Source organism: Geotrypetes seraphini, chromosome 1 (assembly GCF_902459505.1).
Source record: "Geotrypetes seraphini chromosome 1, aGeoSer1.1, whole genome shotgun sequence".
Classification (NCBI taxonomy): Eukaryota; Metazoa; Chordata; class Amphibia; order Gymnophiona; family Dermophiidae; genus Geotrypetes; species Geotrypetes seraphini.
In genome coordinates this window covers 466,751,928-466,776,192 of record NC_047084.1, presented here as the reverse complement: position 1 = coordinate 466,776,192, position 24,265 = coordinate 466,751,928, and the positions used below count along the sequence as shown (strand labels likewise).

General features: G+C 45.1%; 1 protein-coding gene across 1 annotated transcript in view; it reads left to right on the top strand.

The window, feature by feature from the left end:
- SYN1 (synapsin I) overlaps positions 1–23,105 on the top strand; it is a 299,454-nt gene extending 276,349 nt beyond the window's left edge. Inside the window, 3 exon segments of the mRNA XM_033924145.1 lie at positions 3,224–3,291; positions 3,293–4,116; positions 20,289–23,105. Coding sequence (XP_033780036.1) covers positions 3,224–3,291; positions 3,293–4,116; positions 20,289–20,424 — 1,028 coding nt within the window. The 3' untranslated portion in view covers positions 20,425–23,105.
- Positions 23,106–24,265: the final 1,160 nt, after the last annotated feature.

Genomic DNA, 24,265 nt, shown 5'->3' with positions numbered 1-24,265 from the left:
AAGATCGCCGGCAGGAGGGTACCCAACCCCTCCTGCTGGACCCCCCCCCCCAACGAACCCTCCCACCCCGGAACCCCCTTAGTCTTACTTTTCAAGTTGGACCGGACAGCTCCTCGCTCGTCTGGCCAGCAGGCCTGCCTCCGTCCAAATGAGGCGGGCCCGCCCCTCCCCTCCCCTGCCTAACCCACAGGATCCTAGGGCCTGATTGGCCCAAGCACCTAAGGCCCCTCCTATAGCGGGAGTGGCTTTAGGTGCCTAGACCAATCAGGCCCTAGGATCCTGTGTGTTGGGCAGGGTAGGGGCGGGCCCGCCTCATTTGGACGGAGGCAGGCCTGCTGGCCAGACGAGCGAGGAGCTGTCCGGTCCAACTTGAAAAGTAAGACTAAGGGGGTTCCGGGGTGGGAGGGGTCGTTGGGGGGGGGGGGGTCCAGCAGGAGGGGTTGGGTACCCTCCTGCCGGCGATCTTAGGGGAGGCCATTGGGAGGCAGGGCAGGGGAGGGGAGGGGAGGGGCGGGCCCGCCTCATTTGGACGGAGGCAGGCCTGCTGGCCAGACGAGCGAGGAGCTGTCCGGTCCAACTTGAAAAGTAAGACTAAGGGGGTTCCGGGGTGGGAGGGTTCGTTGGGGGGGGGTCCAGCAGGAGGGGTGGGGTACCCTCCTGCCGGCGATCTTAGGGGAGGCCATTGGGAGGACCGGCAGGAGGGGTTGGGTACCCTTCTGCTGCGATTGGCAGGAAGGGTTGAAATGACAAATGAGGAGCACGGTGAAATAGCGGTTCCTAGAAGGGGGTACATTGGCCCGCGGGGACAAACCTGTTCACCGTTTCCGCGGTCGGTGAATGGCCTTGTCCCCGTCACCGCAGCGACTGCTAGTTTTCTTCCCCGTTTTCGGCGGTGACCCGCGGCTTAAATGCGGTGGCCGCGGGTAAACCGTCACCGTGTCATTCTCTACCTTCTAGCCAGAAAGAAAGCGGCAACTCCATGTGATCAACTCATGTGACTGGTAATCTCTCTTCAGAAAACAGCTGTTATCAGTGAGAAACCCAGCTTTACAACTATTCTTACAGTGACTCGTTCGTCAGATGCCATTTTTCCCTTACTGGAAGGTTTTGCTGGAACTGGCCCAGTGGTTCAGTGGCACTGTTGTATGTTGCCATGCAGAAGACCTGGGTTTAGTTCCCAGATCAGATGTTCCATTCTCTGTGAAGGCCAGAGCAGGGGATGCTACAGATCTAGCATTTGTAGCCTCTTTGAGGACAGACTTTCAGCCATTATGCAGCTGTGATACATATTGATGAGACTTAGAAAGCATGCATACTGGGTTCCTGAGATATGCAACTGACCGAGGATTGTCACTTCAACAGGTGGACTAGATGTGTGATTATAAAATCAGGGGAAAAAAAAGCACCCTAAACAGTTAAAACATAGTAGATGACGGCAGATAAAGACCAGAATGGTCCATCCAGTCTGCCCAACCTGATTCAATTTAAATTTTTTTCTTCTTAGCTATTTCTGGGCAAGAATCCAAAGCTCTACTCGGTACTGTACTTGGGTTCCAACTGCCGAAGTCTCCGTCAAATCTCACTCCAGCCCATCTATACCCTCCTAGCCATTGAAGCCCTCTCCAGCCCATCCTCAACCACAAGGTCATATACAGACACAGACTGTGCAAGTCTGCCCAGTACTGGCATAAGTTCAATATTTACTATTATTTTCTGATTCTAGATCCTCTGTGTTCATCCCACGCCTCTTTTAACTCCGTCACCTTTTTCCTCTCCACCACCTCTCTCGGGAGGCAGTCCAGGCATCCACCACCCTCTCTGTAAAGTAGAATTTCCTAATATTGCTCTTGAATCTACCACCCCTCAACCTCAAATTATGTCCTCTGGTTTTACCATTTTCCTTTCTCTGGAAAAGATTTTGTTCTACGTTAATACCCTTCAAGTATTTGAACGTCTGAATCATATCTCCCCTGTCCCTCCTTTCCTCTAGGGCAGGGGTGCCCACACTTTTTTGGCTTGCGAGCTACTTTTAAAATGACCAAGTCAAAATGATCCACCAAAAATAAAATTTTTTAAAACACAAAGCACACTGTACGCAGAGAAAATGTTAATTATCATTTGTATTCGGGGGGATTTTCAAAGGTCAAGGCAGATGACTTTAAAATTTGCAATGTCACTTCAGTAACAACTATACAAAAATAGACAAATATATCCCCTCCCCTTTTACTAAACCGCGATAGCGGTTTTTAGTGCAGGGAGCTGCGCTGAATGCCCCTCGCAGCTCCTGACACTCATAGGCTCCCTGCACTAAAAACCACTATCACGGTTTAGTAAAAGGGGGCCATAGTGTAAAATATAGACAGCAGATATGAATTCTCAAAACGGACACATTTTGATCACTAAATTGAAAATAAAATCATTTTTCCTACCTTTTTATCTGGTGATTTCAAGAGTCTCTGGTTACACTTCCTTCTTCTGTAGAGCCAATATTTCTTTCTTTCTCTCTCCCTCTGCCTGCCTGTCTTTCTTTCTCTCTCCCCCTGCCCCTCCCCCCTCTTTCTTTCTGCCTTTCTTTCTTTCTCCCCCTGCCTGCCTGTCTTTTTTCTCTCTCCCCCTGCCCCCCTTCTTTCTTTCTGCCTTTCTTTCTCTCTCCCCCTGCCTGCCTGTCGGAGGTGAAGTCTTGTGAGTCTGGCACTTGTACGCGCCAGGCCTGGGAAGCAGCAGGGAGAAAAAGATCGCAAAGGCAATGCGATAGACTCGACCATTTGGGCACTCCTGCTCTAGGGTATACATATTCAGGGCTTCCAGTCTCTCCTCATATGTCTTCTGGCGCAAACCACATGTTTTTTTCGTCGCCCTCTTCTGGACCACTTCAAGTCTTCTTACGTCCTTCACCAGATATGGTCTTCAAAACTGAACACAATACTCCATGTGGGGCCTCAGAAAAAGAAAGTGCAGAAGCCCAATAGAGGGCAGTCCTGACTGAGCTAAAAGCCCAGTTGAGCAGGTGGAAATTGTCAGGCCAAAAAAAGGAAATGTTTTCTTTAATTGATGTGAATGCTTTACTGTTACTGATGATGCTTTTGTTCTAACCATAAAACTTGATGTGAGCAGAGAAGTAGGAAAAAGAAAAGGCATTGATAATGTATTGGAATTAAAAGGTATAACTTGCCATTATTCATATTTATAATGGTCATAGAATCTCCTATTGTGTCTTTGACAGGAGGACCCCAGCAGCCACTGCAAGGACCCCCACCTCAGCGCCAAGGTCCTCCATCACAACAAAGACCACCCCCCCCAGGGCCAACTGCTCCAGGGCCTTAGTCCCCAGCCTGGAGCAGCATTACAACAGCAGCGCTTACCCAGCCCTACAACACAGCAACCACCTCCACAGCAGCAACAGCAACGTCAAATGGGGCCACCTCAGCAGCGCCAGCCAGGTCCTGGAGCTCAGCAATTGTCACAGCAGCAGCCCAGGCAGCAAGGACCTCCCTCAGGCCCTCAGTCCCCCCAGTCACAAAGGCAGAGCAGCCCCAGTGGGGGACAGCAGCAGCAGTCACCACCAATGCACTGGCAGCAAGGGTCCCCTCCTCAGCAATCCCCACAACAGCAGAAGCATCCGGGGGTGTCTCCCCAGCAACAGCAGAAGCACCCAGGAGTGCCCTCCCAACAACAGCAGAAGCCTGTAGGAGCACCTTCTCCACAGCAACGACCCCCTGGATCCAGTGGTCCTCCAGGCCCTCAGCAAAGACAAGCAGGTCCTGGGGGATCATCTGGACCTCAGCAGAAGTCGCCTGGCCCTGGGAGCCAGCAAGCTCCAGTTCCTCGGCAACCAGGCCAAGGAGGGCCCCTACCTCAGACCCAGCAGCGTCAGTCTGGCCCCGGATCCCAGTCACCGGTTCAGCAGCGCCAGCAGGGACCTGGAGCCCCACCAGGATCCCAGCAGAGGCAAATGCCACCAACCACACAACAGCCACGTCCCAGTACCCAGGGACAGGGACCAATGGGACCCGGACAACAGCAGCAGCAGCAGAATCGGCCTCCAGTCCAGCAGAAGCCACAAATAGCCCAGAAGCCCAGCCAAGACCTGCCACCGCCACCACATCCACAGCTAAAGTAAGAGGATTCTCCTTCTGTTCCTCAGCTGCATGCTTCTGCCTGTCCATACTGGGAATGATTGGCAGCTTGCTTTCTTTCCTAGCATCAGTTAGGCCTGGCTCCTCTACTGCAGTGGGAATTTATTCTTCATGACTGGTCTTAAAAGGGCAATTTTGTAGGCACTATCATTTTTGCATGTGCTACATGCTTCAATGTTTAGAATACTAGCATTTACAATGTAAGTGCCCAGCTATGCACATAAATGCAAGCATGCCACCTAAGTGCTTTTCTGTAAACTCCCACCTAATTACATAGCATGTATTTTCAAAAGGGGTGCACAAAGTGGCGGAGAATGGATGGGTACATAGGCGGGACTTCCACTTACATGCTTAATTTATAGAATGCTTTAAGTTATGTGGGTAGTTGGTGCACTTAGGCACTCGTGGGGGGAAGGATTTTACAAATGGCGCCTTAATTTAGGCATCCTACTGGAACCTAAGTTAATAGGAAAATGCCATTTGAAAGGCAAACAACTTTAAATTTAAAGCGCCTTAGGTACATTAAAAAAGGTGCCAGAATTGCACCTCTGGAGGTGCCTATTGGCGCCTAACACCACTATGGACATGGCTGATGCTGAAAGTGGCGTTAGGTGCCCTAAAGCACCTATGTAGGCACAGTTCACAACAAGGATAGGTGCCGCAAATGTAGGCCTGGCAAACCCTGGTCTACATTTCCAGTGCCTATCTTTCTTGGAGGTGCAACTCTCTACACGATACCGTCATGTAATTGGCACACGGTTGGATGCTTTGTAGGCAGCTGCCGATATCGGCGCCATATAGAGAATCTGGGCCTCTATGACTGGCCTGAGTGAGTGCACCTAAGCAGTGGCAGTGTGAGAGGTGCCTAGATGGTGGCACCCTCCCTTGCCCTCTTTTCCGCCCCCCCCCCCCCCCCCCGGCTCCTTCCCCCACCCACCCCTGCCATGTGTGCACCCATTCCCTTCCCCCATTCCCCTTTAACTTTCCTGGCACGAGCGTCATCACTGTACAAAGTGGTCGGGAAAAGTGGTGTTTTAAGTATAGGGGATTTGAGCCTCGAAAAAAACACAAAGTGAAACATGTCGGCGATATATCAATCCCTTAAATGGCCACAAAGCTAAGTATTTTGATATAATTTTATTTATCACAAATAATCAAAGTTGAGATTTAAGAAATAGCAGAAAATTAAAAATGATCCAATGATCTGATTGATAATATTCATAAGAAAAAGTTGTTAAGGTTGGTGTTTAAAGCTCACACTTGACAAAGTTGCAGTATTCTGTAAAGGAACATAGATACCCACATTTTTCTGTAGAATAGGCTTCTAATGTGCTATGTTATAGAATTGCACCCTTACAGTATAAAATCAGGAAGATTTAGAGAGAAGGAAAAGACCAATCAATCATGAGAGCAATTTAAGTGAAGAGTAGAAACAGCGATATTCATGGAACATTAGGACATCAAGAGTTTGGAACTTCAGCTCACACATTATTAATTGTTAATTTTAGAATGCGTCTGTCACAAATGTCTCCTTTTTTCTGTTTTTACTCCTAAAGTTGGTATTCTTCTCCTGACCGATGCTGGCAACGTAGCCTAGACCTCTGTAATCCCCTGACTGAAGGTCTTCTGTGAGCAGGCAAGGGGCCACCTTTAGAAAATGCAGAGTAGGGAGAAACTTGCTGTAGTCATGGAATCAGGATTCTCCAATGGTGGGAAGCAAATTGCTCCTAGAACTCGTGAGATCAAAATACAGTTTTGCAAATAAATAAAAATAGTCCCACATGATAATTAGTTGTTCCAATTATGTGCATATATGCTGTTATTCTGGCTATTAATGCGCATTCTTAGCACCTAAATTTTGGTGTTACACTCATGATGCCTCTGAATGTTCTTATAAGAACATAAGAAGTGCCTCTGCTGGGTCAGACCAGAGGTCCATCGCGCCCAGCAGTCCGCTCGCGCGGCGGCCCAACCTGTGTAGCAGTCCTCTATCTATACCCCTCTATCCCCTTTTCCTTCAGGAAATTGTCCAATCCCTTCTTGAACCCTAATACCGTACTCTGTCCTATCACGCCCTCTGGAAGCTCATTCCAGGTGTCCACCATCAGTTGGGTGAAGAAGAACTTCCTAGCATAGGTTCTGAATCTGTCCCCTTTTAATTTTTCCGAATGCCCTCTCGTTCTTGTAGTTTTCGAAAGTTTGAAAAATCTGTCCCTCTCCACTTTCTCTATGCCCTTCATGATCTTGTAAGTCTCTATCATATCCCCTCTAATTCTCCTCTTCTCCAGATAATGCTCTGGTAGAACAGTGGCAATATTCAATATTCAACAGATAGAAGGCTGTTTTAAAAGATCTGGATAACAGACCATCCAGATATGCTCCAGCGCTGACCGCTGTATTCAAATATTCAGCACAGGCCACAATTTGGTTTGTGGTGCTTAATATCCAGATATTTTTGACTGCCACAAACAACATTTATAAAAGCAATGACTGTGGCAGCTGAATCCAGATCCAGATATGCTATTGAGTCATATCGACTCCTGATAAGCACACAATGGGGAGCCCTCCCTTGTGGATTGAGGAAACTGAATATTGACTGGATTTATTTTTTTTTTTATAGTTCTTACTATATGTAAAGTTTCAGCAATATTGGGACTTCCACTTTAGTGTCTATCAATCTCTTGATCTTCTAAGAGTTCCGGTCAAAACAATAAAATTTTCTTCCACTCTAAGGGGAGATATTATAGAGGTCTATAAGATTTGGAGTGGAGTAGAAAGGGAAAATAAAAATCAATTGTTTACTTAAAGAAAAAGAGATATAAAGTCTAGGGGACATGCTATAAAGTTGCAAAGTAGTACATTTAAAACATAGGAGAAATATTTTTTCACACAGTGCAAGCTGTGGAATTTATTAAAGCAATTAACAGCTGAGTTTATAAAATGTTTGGACAGTTCTTGGAGAAAAGTCAATAAAATGTTATTAAGGTAGACCTGGGGAAAGCTACTGCTTATCCTTGGGGTAAGTAACAAAGAAACAAACTACTTTTGATTGGATTGACTACTGTTGGCAACAGTATTCTTGGCATGATGGATCTTTGTTGGATCCAGTACTGCAATTCTTATGTTCATGACACTCATAAACAAACATGATAGAATCTGGACTTTCCCCTAATAGTACAGCTTAAACCACAAACACTCTATTACTCTCTGAAATGGGATCACATTTTGCTTGTGCCTAATCCATTGACAGATCAGACATGCTAACAGAGCCATGCATAAATATCACTAGTGCCAGATATTTCAGTTCCTCCCTGTTTCCGTCCACCATTCTCCTCCAAAAGAGTCTCAGGCCCAGATGCACTAAAGCTAACGATTGTCGTTAAACCTGTTTTGATAGCTTTAGCGAGATCACATATGCTGACCCGATGCAGAAAACGGCTCACCATGTGGTTTTCTGCATGATTCTTTGATCCAGCCATGCAACTGATGCTCTAACATGGCTTCCCGATCTAAAAATATGGCTTTTAGCGATCCAAAAAAAGTGACTAATCAAGACCAGTCACTTAGCATAGTTTAGTTTTTTTTAATGGGCACAGATGCTGTGCATGTTACCCACCCAAGGAGAGAGGCCTTAGGCGTCAGGCTCCTCCCTCTGTACCTCATGTAATGCATGGGGAGGGGCCTTAAATGTCTGGGCCAAACAGGGCCTTGGGCCCCTCCTCGTGCATCACATGATGCACCAGGGAGTGAAGAGCTGCCATTTTGGATCGGCGGGCCTTAAAAGTGGAGTTACCGTGCTTCCCTCCTATTTCCATCTTTGAAAAAAGGTACAAGAGGTTTGGGGGGGAACATCCAATGACAAAAAGGAGTGAGCAACTCTCCTGGCTTTTGAGGTGGGGGGAAGGGGGAGGGTAGGGGATGGTTCTGGGGGCACCGGGCATGGGAGTGAGCCTTTAGTGGCAGAAGGGAGTGGACATCCCTCTTGCTGTTTCACTTCCACGGGGGTCGGCATGGTAGGAGGAAGTGGGCAACCCTTCTGCCATTTTTTTTCACACAGGAGGGGGGGTGTAGCAATGGCAGGAGGGAGTGGGAATCCCTCCAGCCAATTTTTGCTGGGGGGGAATGCCTGGTGCCATGTTCGTCTGAGAGAGCAGTCATCGGTGGGGGGGAGGGTTGTTTGTTTTTAATGGGACAGATATTGTGTGTGTATAACACGCACAGCATCTGTTCCCATTAAAAAAAGAAATAAAAAAAAAGGTTTCCTGCCTGAACAGCTTAATGGCAAGAGGCTTTCCCCCTGCTTCTCTCCTGTTCGGGCTTCCCTTGCCGGCTCTGAGCATGTGTGAGAGTCACTGTCACAGTGATGGATTGGACGGAAAAGTCTGGGATTATGACAAACCTCCGCGTGAATAATTTGCTTGCAAACCTTTTAGTGTATGAATAGCTCTTTTTGAATCAGCCAAAAATCAGATCGGAGCAGACCCACACAGTCTTACTGATCCTCTTTGGTGTATCTGGGCCTCAGACAGAAGGAGCAAGATCCCCCTCATGGACTAATGGTACTCTAACCACATTAGATAAGGAAATAAATCCTTAGCAGAACTCTAGTATTGAAGGTAGGACTATGGAAGAGATGGTATGTATTCTTTTCCTTGGAGCGTTCTGTGAAGCAGTGTAGGGTGGTAGAAGAAGGATGGAGACAAGACTAGCAATTTTTGGCCAAAAAATAACAAGGGTACTACCAGACCCGCTGACCAACCACAAGGCATTGGCAACTTTTGGAGGCAGTTTTGCTTAACAACCACATTTAAGCATACCGAGATATATATATATAGTTGTCTCATACAAAATAAACAAAAGTAGAGCTGCTCTTTCTGTCAACAAGCAGGACTGAATCAGCCTCATAAATTGGAGACCTCATCATATATTTTTAGGATACAGTCAGTGGCGTAGTGAGGGTGAGAGGCGCCCCCTCCTGCTCCTTCCCCAGACCTGCCTGCCACGCGCACCCTTCCCTTCCCCCGTGCCTCTAGTTGAAGTTGGTGCTCGCAGCGGTCAACAACGTACCTCTTTGCAATCCCTTTGGCTCTCCCTCTGACATCACTTCCTATGCGCAGCACCTGGAAGTGACATCAGCGATAGAGCCAACAGGGTCGCGAAGAGCATGTTGTTGACCACTGCAAACAACAACTTCAACTAGAGGTATGGAGGACGGGAAAAGGTGGAGGGGGGGCAGAGAGGAGGAAGTATGCTGGTACCCCCACCAACATGGTGCCCAGAGCAGACCGCCCCTCCCCCTTTACTATGTCACTGAATACATTATCTCTCTCAAGCTCAGAACATAATGTAAAGCTCTAAGCATGCATGGCTTTTTCCACATGCAGTAGTCTGCCGCTCATTTTGTATTTGTCTGCTTTGCTGAATGGACATGAAACAAAGCTCTCCTGATAAATTTTTGTATAAACTAGTTTCTTCCAGCATTTTTCATCATTTCTTAATTTCTCAGCACCAACAACAAAATGGTACAGAATTAGTAAAAATTGCGTTGCTGGGATGACGTTACGGGGAAATACTTTTAAAACCAATAGGAGGAAATTTTTTTTCACTCAGAGAATAGTTAAGCTGTGGAACGCATTGCCAGAGGTTGTGGTAAGAGTGGATAGTGTAGCTGGTTTTAAGAAAGGTTTGGACAAGTTCCTGGAGGAAAAGTCCATAGTCTGTTATTGAGAAAGACATGGGGGAAGCCACTGCTTGCCCTGGATCGGTAGCATGGAATATTACTACACCTTGGGTTTTGGCCAGGTACTAGTGACCTGGATTGGCCACCGTGAGAATGGGCTACTGGGCCTGATGGATCGTTGGTCTGACCCAGTAAGGCTATTCTTATGTTTACTGTGTGAGATCCTTCCAAAAATGCAGACCAACATCTAGTCTGTCTTCACTTTCTCATTATAAGACATAGTACAAACTACTGTGTCTTCTGCATTTCTGTTATCCTTAGATCCCATAGAGACTGTTTCATTTGACTTTAAACATTCAAAGATGAATTCAAAGAGCTCCTCACAGAAGCGACAGCACGAGTAAAGGATTTCTGCACAGAGGTCTGCTGACTCTGCTTTTTTTGACCCACCTTCCTCTTCGTTTAACATTTGATCACTTCCCTATGTAGTGGCCTGCACAGTTTAGCCACACAGGAGTGAAGTTTAATGGCAGTCCAACATTCACCCAGCTCCTCAGAGGTTCCAAGGTCCTACTAACTTTTTCATGCCATCAATAAAAAATATTTTTGGTTGAGTGGAAAAATATGAAAGTGCGGAAACTTTTTGAAGAACCCTTGTATATATATAAAATCAATATAATCAGGGAAGGGCATTTTCTCACAGCTGGAGGCAGAAACGGCCATTTTCGAAACCAGTGATACTGCTAGATGTCCAATTTTTATTTTTTCTAAAAATCGCTTACTTGGACTTCTTGGCTGCCAGAATATCTAGAATGCCAGGATGTCTAACTTTATTTGCTATTTTCGATCTCAAAATCGTCCAAGTTAGAAATGTCCTAATCGGCATCATTTAGACATGGGAGGGGCCAGCATTGTAATAAACTGGCCACACAGACATGCCAACACAGCAGTGGGGAACTTTAGAAGGGAACTGCTGTGAAATTCAAAACTACAGCAGGACATGAAAGCAGCCAGCCCTCATTTGAAGGACTTCAATCTCACCTTAAATGTTTCAAATGAGTTTTCTGAATGGAGAGGGAGAAGGGCCAGTTACACTGAAAATCCTGCTTCTAACAAAATCAAAGCAGACGTTTGCAGCCATGCAGTGGGCAGTTTTGCTTCTTGACCCAGCACACAGAAGTGACCTGTTCCATAGTGAAGTTCCTTCTACAATTTTTGTCCTACTATTTCTTTTCATCCTGCAGTTCTTTTGGCTGAATATTTGTTCAACCTGTGCTTCTCATTGCAACTGTCATATCTAGGATCCACCAGCCCTACAGCTGTAATGCTGACATTCAGTTTAGTCAGGCAATCATTTGGATTCTCCACATTTGTTCATAAAAACATAGTAGAGCATTTTAGAAAACGTGTATCTCTTGGATGTATTCTTTACTGGGAATGCCTCTTTGCATGAACAAAGTATTTCTCAAAAAGAAAAAGGATTATCAGATATTAGAGAAAAAACTATTTTTAGGTTAAGAAGTCAGATTAATGTACTAGCAGAGATAGCTGATTTATTCTAGTTTTCCTGTAATATATTGTACTCAAATCCCTAGTCCTCAAAAACAGAAATTCAGCAACTTTTACAGAAAGCATTAGGGGTTCCATCATAGGACATTTTACTTATTACAAGAATGTGCCTATGCTTTCTAGCAGAAGAGGTTTCCATTAGATTATTCACACAAGGTCATGACCCTATTCACTGTCTTCTCAAGTTTATTTTGAACTTTATACCATATCTATCTTGTGGGACTTCAAACCTTTTTCATCTGACGCATATCAATGCTCTTTGGACCTATTATATTTGAATCTGTGGACAACTAGTTTTCTAGTTCCACTTAGAAGTTCTTAATTCATGAAGGGGTTTCTTCATGCCAAATCACCATTGCAGAAATCTCCCACTCCACCTTAAGGTAATCCTTATATCTCTTATGTGACTGCCATTCGAGCCATGGAGTCCACTTTGGTTAGGTATTTCATATGGAAAATCCTTTTTCTAGTCGCAATTACTTAATTTAGAATAGGCAGGATTTAAGCTCTCTACAACCTACGTGTGCAGTTTCATGGTAACAAAGTTCTTCCAAATCATTTCAGCTCTCACATTTTGTTGATTTCTGGGGCATTCTTTAATAATGGACATTCTAGTGCAATAGGTATGTCATTCTGGACAGTAGGGTATTCTCCCCATGCCTACGAGCCTTGCAGAAGGAATCCACTCCAGGTTTTCAGCTCCACCTCCTTCTCCAGAGGGCTCTGCTGCCCCCTTCAGTTTTTACTTCTGCATGTGAAGATGTCTTTCTGATCTGCTCTGCATATTTCTTTATTATTTTGGGTGTTTTCTTGTTTTTTGCGGCTTTCAGTGTACCAGAGCTCCCTAATGTGGGGAAAAGCTCTGCCTGCCTGGAGAAGAAGCAGACTTGGGTCTGCAGCAGGTTAATCCCTTGGGGACTGGTTTGGTCAGCCTATAGAAAACTTTGTGGAACTCAGGGTCTGTATCCCTAGTTGCTTAGCTTGCCTACTGATTCGCAGGGACTTGAGCGCAGGGTGTTAGGCATCTTCAGGAAGTGGTTGAAGGAGTATTGCAACAGAACTACTGCTGAATTTTTATATAAGCTCTTACACTAAAGAAAAGGCTGTCTTTCCTCTCTGGTTTTGCCTCTGTTGCAACCCTCAGGTAAGATGTGGCCATGGCCTATGTTACATTAAATTTTTTTTTGCTCTATATACTCATTTGGTCTGCTCTTTGTTCTACCCCTGAATCATCGCAGGGCAAGGTTGCAAGAGTACCCATATCTGGACAACTGACTTATCTGGGCTCTGTCATTCTGAAAGGAGATCAAGCTATGACTCAAGTGGTCCATCTCTTACAGAGCCTGGGCTGGATAGTGAATTTTCGAAAAAGCCAATTGGTTCCATCCCAATTCCGTCCCCTGGAATTCCTGGGAGTGATATTCAACATGGCAAAAAGCTGGGTTTATCTTCCAGAAGCACACAGACAGAAGCTTTGCACGCAGATAACAGGACTGATAGCCAAGAAAGTCCCATCTATGTTGCACTGTCTTCAAGTGCTGGGCTCCATGGCAGCCACTACAAATGTAGTCCCTTGGGCAAAGGCTCACATGCACCCTCTCCAGAACACGCTACTGTCTCAGAAGTCTCCACAAATGGACCCCTTTCAAATGAATCCTGCTGCAGTATGGGTTGGTAGCTCTGTCCATAGTCATTATTGTGGGGCATGACCCTCAGGATAACTTTGTAGGTGATTCTCACAACAGATGCCAGCTTGTTCGACTGGAGAGACTATTGCAACAGTCTCCCAGTACAGGGGTGGTAGTAAGCCTCTCAGAGAAAGTGGTCCATTAATAGAATGGATCTCTGGCGTTACAGAATCTGGAGAGGAGTCTGTAAGAACAGGTGGTCTGAGTTTTCTCAGACAATGCTATAGGAGTGGCGTATGTCAATTGCCAAGGAAGCACCAAGAGTGTACAGCTGAGCCTAGAAGCCTACTTGTTTTGGTGGGCAGAGCTACACCTACAGGCAATCTCCACAGCACATATTGCGGGAGTGGACAATGTTCAGTCCGATTACCTCAACAGGCAGACCTTAGACTTGAGGGAGTAGACATTATCTGCAGCAGCATTCCAGTCCATCATTCTTCGATGGGGTCGGCCAACTTATGATCTGAAGGCTATGGCAAAGAACAATAAGGTAGACCAATTCTTCAGTCAAAGATCTGAGCCCGGAAGTGAAGGTCTAGATGCCTTAGTGCAACCATGCCAAAGAGCGAGTTCTTGTACATGTTTCCTCCATGGCCCATGATAGGGTGAATACTTCACAGGATAGCAATTCACCCAGGGAGAGTGGGCCTTGTAGCACTGGATTGGCCATGCAGGTTGTGGTATGCAGACTTAGTGCGTCTTTAGAGAGACAAACGTCTCATACTGCAGATGCAGCCGATCTCAGGGCCCAGTGGTCATAGAAGATCCAGATCACTTTGGTCTGATAGCATGGCTCTTGAGCGCGTGACGTTAGAGTTCAAGAGATACTCAGAGTAGTTATTGCTACTCTCCTCAGAGCCAAGAAGCCTAAGAAAGTCTCCGCTTATGCTAAGGTATGGGAGACATTTCAACATAAAGGAGCATGTGGTGCATGAAGGAGCAGGTGGAGCCATTTTGTGCTCCGATCTTGGTTGTGCTAGGATTCCTCCAAGCAAGTCTCGACAAAGGCCTAGAGGTGGTGTCTCTATCCAAGTGGCGAGCCTCTCATGCTTCAGAGCACATGAACATAAAGCTCATCTGGTTTCTCATCTAGACATAGTTAGATTCAGAAAGGGGCCACTGAGACTCAGATCATTGGAAAAAACAACCGCTCTTCTGTGAGTATGTCTCTTACCAAAGGCTGTTTTGTGTGAGTGCTTGTTGTACACAGCAGGTTAGTTCTACATTGTTCCTCAATGTTTTTTCTGTGTTGCCTTTTGCTTGTTTATTACTTATTTTCACATTTTGCACTAGCAGACCAGAACAGAAATTGTTTATGTTGCTGGGGAAGTTCCCTCGTGCCCCCTTCTTATGTCATGGATTTGTCCGGTATGTTGCTTGGCTTTGGGACTGAACTGCGGGAGGTCTAACTCTTTATCTAAGGTAGGAGGAACACATGCTCAGAAAAGTGTTTGGATTTCTGCAACTCCCGGATTGTGGGAAGGGATTGAACACCTATCATACTGAATCTTCCAGGGACTAAAAGAAAGATTATTGAAGGTGAAAGCCTAATCTTCTATTTTATTCCTTCCCCCACCTCAGCTTCTCTTTCCCTCCCTCCTATATCCCAAATTCATGCCCTTTCTCTCTCTTCTTTCTGTGTCCAAACACACTCCCTCCCTCCCTTCTATGTCCCAAATTCTTGCCCCCTCCTCCCTTCCAGCCTTTATCCCAAGTACTTGCACCTCCCATGTCCCAACGTACTCCCTCCTATGTCCCAAGTTCATGCCCCGTCTCTCCCTTCCTTGTCCCAATGCACTCACTTGCTCCTTCTGGCCAAAATTCATGCCCCCACTCCCACGAGTGTGCACCAAAGCTGTCCAGGTTGGCCTCCTTCTTGCCTTCCAGCCGCAATTGCTTCTTCACAGGGTCTCGGGCAGTAGTTCCTGCCCCAGAAGCCTTCCATTTGATGTCAAAGAGAAGGCTTCCTGGTTGACTGTGGGCAGCATGCGGGAAGAGCTGCTTGCAGCTTTGTGGAGGGGTGAGTGTGGATGCAGGGCAGGAAGAAGGAGGCGTTACTGAGGTAACATGTGAAAGACCCCGTTCCCATGCAGCTCTCTAACAAGAAGCGTACCCACTTCAGAGGCAGAAGCTTGGGCAATTTCACCTGGAGAGATTTGTAAGGCAACGACCTGGTTCACTCTGCACACATTCTCCAAGTTCTACAGAGTGAACGTGACAGCATGGAAGGACACTGTCTTTGGGTCCTCAGTGTTATGAGCAGGCGCAGAGGTCTCGCCCTAGATTTCTGGAGCTGCTTTTGTATGACCCTACTGTCCTGAATGATATACTTATTGCACTAGAAAAAGAGATTAGGTTCTTACTTTGCTAATATCTTTTTAGTAGATAGGTGTGTCATTCTGGAATCCCGTCCTGTCAGTTATTTTACTGCATGCCTACTATCTCAATCAGAAGTTCAAGTCAAAACTGAGATTTTGATGTCAGTCAGACCTTAAGGGGAATGTTTGAGCTTCATAAATGTTTCTGATTAGTATGGTTATTTTGATGTTTCAGTTGTTCAATTAAATTTAACCAAATACACTAAGGAGTATTTACTAATGAAATTTCCGTATTATGCCCAAACTTCAAATAATCACATAAAACATAAAGAATAAATAAAGAAAATAATTTTTTTTAAAAAACAATAAAATGCAAAGGTAAGTTTATAAACAGCTAAATTTATGTGAAAGTGCTCAGTACCCACATCTCCTGCAAGAGAGCATCTGTGGTGAAACTCAGGTCTGGGTAAAGGAGAAATTAATTTTGGAGCATATTGATTTTTACTGGTGGTTATATTTTGGAATAGTCATCCTGCAGAGCCATGGTGGAACATAAAGTGAACTGTAACTATTTACCAGTCGGGACCTTGACTGTTCCTTTAATATCAGATAAGTACCACATCTAATAGATTTCAGTTATTGAAGAAAAGTGCTTCTAAAAAGTGGTAGTTGCCTTGTGGGAAGTAACCGAGGGACAGTAAAGGTGTGATGATGGTCCCTTATTGATCTCTATGCAGCTCTCTTGCAGGAGACATGGGTACTGAGTACTTTCATAAAAATTTAGCCATTTATAAATTTACCTTTGCATTATATTGGTTTTTATTATTTTCTTTATATATTCTTATTTCTTTACTAGTCTTTAAGCCCGTTACATTAACGGGTGCTAGAATAGATGTGTCTGTCTGTCTGTGTTTCTTTATCTCTCTCTCCTTGGCCGCTGTCTGTATCCTTCTGTCTCCTCCTCCCCCCCCCCCGAGCAAAGCTGTCTGCCCCCAGCACCCACCTCCCCCCCAAATGTCTCTCCATAGCCCTCTTCTGTCTTCCCCCCCAGAGCAAAGCTGTCTGTCCCCAGTACACCTCCCCCCAAAGCAGCCCCCTTTCCCTATCTCTCCATGGCCCCTTCTGTCTCCCCCCAGCACACCCCTCTCCCCAAAGCAGCCCCCTATCCCTCTCCCTGTCTCTCCATGGCCCCTTCTGTCTTCCCCCCAGAGCAAAGCTGTTTGCCCCAAGCACACCCCTCCCCCCAAAGCAGCCCCCTTTCCCTCTCCCGCTGACTCTCTCTCTGGCTCCCTTTCTCTGTCTGTCTTTCTATCACTCTCCCTGCCCCTGTGTCTTTCTTTCTTTCTGTCTCCCTCCCTCCCACTGTCTGTCTGTCATTTTTCCCCATTTCCCTGTGCAGCAGCATTTCCATCCCACTTCCCTATGCAGCAGCAACAGCATTTCCCTCCTATCCCCCCCCTTTCCTGTGTAGAAGCAGTAGCAGCATTTTCCCCCACTCCCCCTTTCCCTACTCTTCCCTGCTCCATTCGGCCCCTCCCCCTTCTTTTACTGCCGTTGTCGATCCGGCCTGCTCCTGACCCTCCCACCGCCGACAAACCTCGGGGCTCCAGCCGTGTAGGCAGCACTTTAAACACGCTGCTTCGCAGCCTTCTACTGGCGATTTCCTCTGCCACGTCTGTCTCCGATGATGTCATCAGAGACGCGGCAGAGGAAATCGGCAGAGAAGGGCGCGAAGCAGCGTGTTTATAGTGCTGCCTACGCCGCTGGAGCTGGGAGATGACGGAGAGGGCAGGGGGTGCTAGCGGCCGGCAGCTGCCACTCCGTAAGCCGCGCATGCGCACTTCCTATGGGTCGCTACAGCTCACGGAAAACGGATGCATGCATAAGAAATGCGCATTCGCGGCTTACCGTTTTATTATATTAGATGCTTTATGTGATCAGTTAAAATGTTTAACATGTTTGTTATATTTTCAGAGTAGAACAGATTTGTAGTTTGGGGAGTCTCCCCGTACCTCTCCTTTTTTTTTTTTTTTTTTTTTATTTATCATTTTAATGCATCCTATACAAAGATGTTTAAAGAAATACAGAAATATAATATTCTCTTAGTCATATTACATACTAAGAATTGAAATTTAAACATCCATGTTAATCATCTAATACAGTCCACAACTTGGGGAGAAGAGACAAGATGAAAATAAAACCCCTCGAGAAAGGGGAAATATACAAAGGAAACTGAAAACATTAAGAAATAGAGCAGTCAGGTCTTACCTATCCAAAATAAGATTAACCGCATTATTAACCTGTATCATTCGGACTGTGTTGAGATACCTTTACCTTCAAGGAAAAAACCTAATTGGGCAGGTTCAAAAAATATATATTTACTTCCCTGATAGGAAATAAAGCATTTACAAGGAAATCGCAACTGAAAACTTGCCCCCAAAGCAATCACCTTTGATCTATATGACAGAAATTCTTTCCTCCTGGATTGCGTCCACCTCGAAACATCAGGAAATATATATACCCTTTCCCTCAAATAGGAAATCTGCTTTAAATTAAAATATAATTTCAGCAACATCTCCTTATCTTGAAGAAATACCAGCGAGACCAATAAAGTTGCTCTTCCCTGAATTTCAATATCAGAGGACTGCAGAATAGCAGAAACATCTAATTGAGCATTTTCATCTGCTATAGCTTTTTCTTTCTGCACTTGTTTTATATAGTAAATTCTTTGTATCGGGGGAAGACTTACTTCAGGTACATTTAAAACATTCAACATAAAGTTCTTAAACAGTTCTTGAGGAGACATAAACTTGGCAACCGGGAAATTAAGAATCCTCAAATTTAAATTCTTCTGCTGGTTTTCCAGGTTTTCAATCTTCCTCAAAATCATCATTTTTTCTGTTGTTTGTTTGGTAATTAAATTCTTAGTCTCTGTTGTTGCTTTATCTAAATTTTTTAAGTCCACTTGGTGTTGCTGGGTAATAGTCTCTAAGGAGCTTATCCTGGAGGTAGAGTTCTGAGTCATAGTAACAAAGTTAGAACATACCAGGTGAAGATTCTCAATTGCAGACCAAATGGAATCCAGGGTAACAGCCTATGGTTTCACCAACGGTCCGAGGAGGGAGATACCAGCCGGCTTGGGTACGGCTCCTGCTCCAGAGATGGAAATCTGGGCTCCTGCAACCTCCCCACCGCTGGCCACCGACGGCTCCTCTCCCCCAGAACGCTGCCTCTCCAACGTCTAGGTCAGCGTATCTGCTGCGTGTTTCACTTCCGGGTCAACTTCGGAGAGAGAGCAAGCCTCCCCCCACACTTCGGGGGAGCCCTCTTGCCAGTTCCGCTGCAGCAAAGATTCTCCGGGAATGGGAGGGGTGTGCGGTCCTCGTGGGCTCAGCGAGAGTGACATCTCGCTGTCCAAGCTGTGGATTTCCCGTTCCACAGCAGCGGAGACACCTGATGTGGAGGAAGGGACTGTGTATGCTGTTATCACAGTCTGCCTCGGCGTCGAGAAGCCCGGGGTAGGTAGAGGGATACCCCTCGGTTTTCCTCTTCTTTTAGGCATAAGAAGTATCGTTGTTGGAAAGTAAAATGAAGAAATTTTTCCCTTAGAAGACGGAAGTGCTTCTCTCAGCGTCCTGCTCCAGACGCCATCTTGCCACCACTCCGTACCTCTCCTTCTTATCTGTTGCCTGCTTTGGTACAAACTGAAGAGGGCAGCAGAGCCCTCTGGAGAAGAAGGTAGGCTTGAAAACCTAGAGTAGATTTCTTCTGCATGGCTAGTGGGCATGAGGAGAATATCCTACTAGCCAGAATGACACACTTATCTACTAGAAAATATATTAGCAAGGGAAGAACATAATCTCTTTATATATAAAATGATGAACAGCCCTGTTTACGAGTCACCCACTTTGTGTGCCTGGCTTAATTCTGTGATTGGAAGAAAAATTGTTGCTCACCTTTAATAGGTGTTTTCCATAGACAGCAGGACTGATCAGGCACACAATCCCTTCCACCTCCCCGATATTTGCATTTTTTTCTTTAGTTATGGAACTAACTGAGGAGCTGAGAAGACTACTGTGTACAGGAAGGCCATGCATGCTCATGAATTTGCACTGTGTTCTGGAAACCCTATTCCATCCTGGTGACAGGTGATGTCACCCACTTATGTGCCTCATCAGTCCTTTCATATACAGAAAACATCTGCTACAGGTGAGCAACAATACTCTCTAATTTTGTTTACACAGTAAAATGTGGGAACCAAGACTCAATGAAAATCGTGCTATGATGAGTTAATCAGATGCTCAGTAGTAGCAGGCCACTGCAATTGAAGGCAGCCAGTCCCAAACATGAATGCCGGAGCTTTCATCCTTTCTGCTTCTTCTCCTTATGGGAGTTTCTTTGCATGCTCTGAACTCTGATCATTGATGGTATGATTTCTGACTCCTTATATTTCTGTGCTCTGGAGGAGGGGGGTTGATATTCTGCTCTATGTGAGAGCATGGAATAGTGAAACAGCTAGTTACCATTCTTTCTGGCGCCAAGGCACACAGAATGGAATGGATTTGTGGATAATGCTTTGGGATTTGATCCCACACTCCTCACCATGAGCTAAAGAATATTAGGAGGTCTTGCTCTGTTTAAGCCTGAATGGTCGCTTTCCTCTCTTTGATGTCCCACCTTATTCTTTGCTCTCCTTTTCTGAGTACTGGGTTTAGACCCAAAAACTGCTGAAAGCTGCCCCACTAATCAAACTTTCTTTTCACAGTGCATGACTTTTAACAGGCTCTTTTTCTTCCTCCCATCGTCCTATTCTTCACCTCTTTCTTTCCCATCCCTCTGATCCTCCCTCACCCCCTAACTCCCTACCTCCTTCTTTTTTTAAATTATCTTCCTTCAGCAAATCACAGTCTCTCACCAATGCCTTCAAAATTCCAGAAACTACCCCACCCCGGGCAAGTGCTAGCCAGGAAGAAGTAAAGGCAGAGACGATCCGGAACCTGCGGAAGTCCTTCGCCAGCCTGTTCTCCGACTGAAAGGGGATTTGAAGACCCTCTCCTTCCCTGCAAAGCCTTCCTCCCTCTCCCTCTCTCCTGCACTGAAGCACTGTTGACATGGCTAAGAGCACCCGCAAGTGTCTGCTAAAAGTTACATTGGTGGTGGCCAACCCCTTTAAAGAGGGAGTGGAGGAATGGAGACTTCATGCTTACCTGTTTCTTTTATAATTTCATATTGTTTTATGGTCTAATATTAAATTAGTGAGACACTGCAACTCTCAGAATGCAATAGAAGGTGGTGTGGTACTATCAGAACAAATCATGTAGTGGAAGAGCTGGTGCAAGCATATTGATGCCCTAGGCCAACCATCATCCATGTATCCCCTCAAATAAGTTTTAGGCCTATATAGGGTTAACCTATATGTGAAGACAAAGAAAGAGGACAAATGAAAGAAAGAGGACAAATGACCCCGCCCATACTCCACCCATTTCTTTGGTTCCCCTTCACATCTCATGTACCCTTTTAGTGTTTCTCCCTCCCTCCCTCCCTTCCACCAACCCTTCCCATGGGTGCTTCTCTCTTTTTCCAGCCCCCCTCTCCTCCCAACATTGCCACCACGGGTGCCCCTTTCTCTCCTTCCAACCTCCTCTCCTGCTGTTTCTGTCTCTCCCCTTCCATCCAACACTACTCTACTCCATGCTCTTGCCAGCACACTCTCCATAATGCTTCTCCAGTCATCCCTCCCTCCCTCCATGCTGTTTCTCCCCCTCTCTCTCCATCCATGATGTTTCTCCAGTCCTCCCTCCCTTCATGCTGTTTCTCCCCTACTTCAACACTGCTTCCCCTCACATCCTCTGTAGCTCCCGGTCTGGCCACCGTAATTGAATCTTCGGGCATCCGGCAGTAGCAATGAAGTAAACCTGCTACTGCTGGCCTGTCCTGGAAGCTGCCTCTCTGCAAGACCCACTTACGTGGGAACAGGAAGTTGCTGAAGAGGCAGCTTCCAGGGCAGGCCGGCATAGCAGGCTTACCTCACTGCTGCTGGCAGCTCAAAGATTAATTTAAGCAGCCGGGCCCAGTGAGAAGGTAGGTGGGGGAGTCAGGAGAGCCGGTTAAATCCAGACATTCCCCATTTAAAAAAAAAAAACCCCATCCAAGCACTGGACAGTCCTTGAAAAACAGGACATGTCTTGGTTTTCCTGGATGTCTGGTGACCCTAGGCCCATAGGCAATTCTACCCCAATGAAAAATTCTAGTAATTAAACTCAACAAGGATGATCACCTCAATAGCTCACTCCTAAAAGAATCCTGTAAAAACACATACAAGTGTAAAAGTACACACTGATGATTCTTTGAGATTCTGTGGTTCTCAAGACCTTTCATTTTCTTCAGCTGGAGCTTCTCTTTGCTCCTCGCTCCTCCCCTGTCAGAAATTGCTGCCTTTGTGACTGCCTAGTCTGCCTATAATGCTTAAGTCAACCCTGGCTGGTGGAGTAGAAGACACTCATGTATGATCTATGCAGAGATGACAAAGCAGAGCTTATTCTGTTATACTAGCAAGATTCCACCTCCTAGCATATTCTTGTATTGTATTACCCAGCCTGAAGCCAAAACTGGGGAGCTACCAGCTAGGAGTTTTGGATGCTTAGAGACCTACAAGTTGCACAGAGACTTGATAGTGCCTATGTGCAACTATTTATTGCTTAGGAAATAAAACAAGGACTTTTTGTGCTGTTGCTGCAGAAAGAAATTGACATTGAAAACAGGCCATGCTGCCATCCACTAGAGAAATATCAGTTAAGTAGCATTATTCTATAAACGTAAAACTGCATAAATAATTGGTGTAAGAAACTCCACTTCAGAGGTCTGCTTTGCCTCAGTGATGTTCCCTGGCACCTGGAAAGGAGGTTTGAGAATGCAAATTCTTCCCATTCCCTGGAAAGGAGGGTAGCCTCTCCTTAGGAGGAAGGTCCAGCTGGCTGGTGACCTGCTTTCAAGGTTGGGATGAGTCCCTCTGACTACAATTCTAGGCAAGAACTGAAGGGTGGAGAATCAACAATAGTATCTTGTGAATATTAAACTGCCACAGGCAGTACCAATAGCAAAGATGGCAATTGATTAGAATGCCTTCCTCCCATTGTGCAGGCAGAAGGAAAGGGACCTAGCTTTTTTGTATCATGGGGCCTCATCTGAAAATCAGTGGACAACTGATTTTGTATGCTTATTCCTCTTTTGCTTCATATCCCATCTCTCATTCTCCCCATCATCATCAAAAGGAACCATGAAGAGAGGAGATCATGACACACTTATATATGCATAAATTTAACTGTTCTATGTTCAAGGCATGCAACCTTGCCTATATCATGTTCTTCTATTACCCCCTTCCCCTACACATGAACAAATGCCTCCCCCTCCCCCCCAATGAGCTCTCCCAGTTGTTCACCTTCCATCGTGTTGTTCCTCTCCTCCAAGAGTGGCATTGCTCGTACATGATAGTTTCTGTAACCTCTTGTCCTGGCATGCCTGTTCATGTATGTACCTCTTGTGCTGAAGGGTTTTATTTTTTGTGAGTCACAAATTGTGATGGTGACGTGTGTAGCCGTCAAAAAATAAATGCTAAAAATTTCTATATTGTAAACATCCATTCAAATGATACAACACAACTTACTGTAGGAGAGAAATAATGAAATATGCATTCTTTTATTGTGACTATACTTGTGTGTGTGTGTGTGTGTGTGTGTGTGTCAAGATATTTAAAATTTTAAAAAGTACCAAGATAAATATATGGAATTCTTTCAAAAGAGAAATTATTGTATGCTCAGCAAAATAAATTATTAATTCAGATCTGTGAACCTGGAATGTGGTATTTTTGTGTGATGAGTATATTATTTTAAATCTTTCTACTCGAGATACAGCAGAATAAACATACTAGTGACAGATCTGGAGATTAGTGAGATGCAGAGTTGAAGATTTCTCAGCACTAGACAGGATTGGTGATCAGAAATAAAGGGGCTTCCATGTCAAGTCTGTTAACTCTCGCCATTCTTATAGAGCAGTGGTCTCAAACTCACGGCCCACCACGTATTATTTTGAGGCCCTCGGTATGTTTATCATAATCACAAAAGTAAACTAAAACAGTTTCTTGATCATATGTATCTTTAGCTATAAAGACTTAGCCAAAAGGAAAGATTTATAAACTATAAAGAGTTTTACCTTATGCAAAATTGTAATTTCTGTAATAAGACATTATTTTTTCTGAGGCTCTCCAAGTACCTACAAATCCAAAATGCGGCCCTGCAAAAGGTTTAAGTTTGAGACCACTGTTATAGAGTATCCCATTCACAAGGAATAGATAGTGGTAGAATCGGGTAAGGTAAGGCTGTGAGTCAGAGAGACATCCTCCAGATGATATCACTATGCAGTTGCATTGCGGAGTTGAGAGTACAGTGAAGTCCCACAGAGAAATCTAAAAAAACAAAGAGAAATGAAGGCAAATACTCACCATAAAATGACAGAATATCTCTGAAGAGGGGGCTCATTAGAATAGATTCTGGAACAGGATTGAAGGGAGAAATGAAAGCTATAAGGGGCACATTTTCAAAAAATTTAGGACTTACATGTATTAATCTCTCATCTTCAACCTTGGCTGCAGAAGAATGCACTTTGAAAGTAGTGCACATTTACCTGCATAATTTACATGTTTGAAAATTAGGTGCATAACTGGAACACCGTTTACATGCAGAACTTTATGCTCTGTTTGGGTGATGGTAAAATTATGTACATATGTTTACCAAATGAAAACCCATTATTCAAATCTAAATCATGAAAGAAGTCTGTGCTTGAAGATGTTGTTGTGTAGTTCATGTTTAAAATTACATT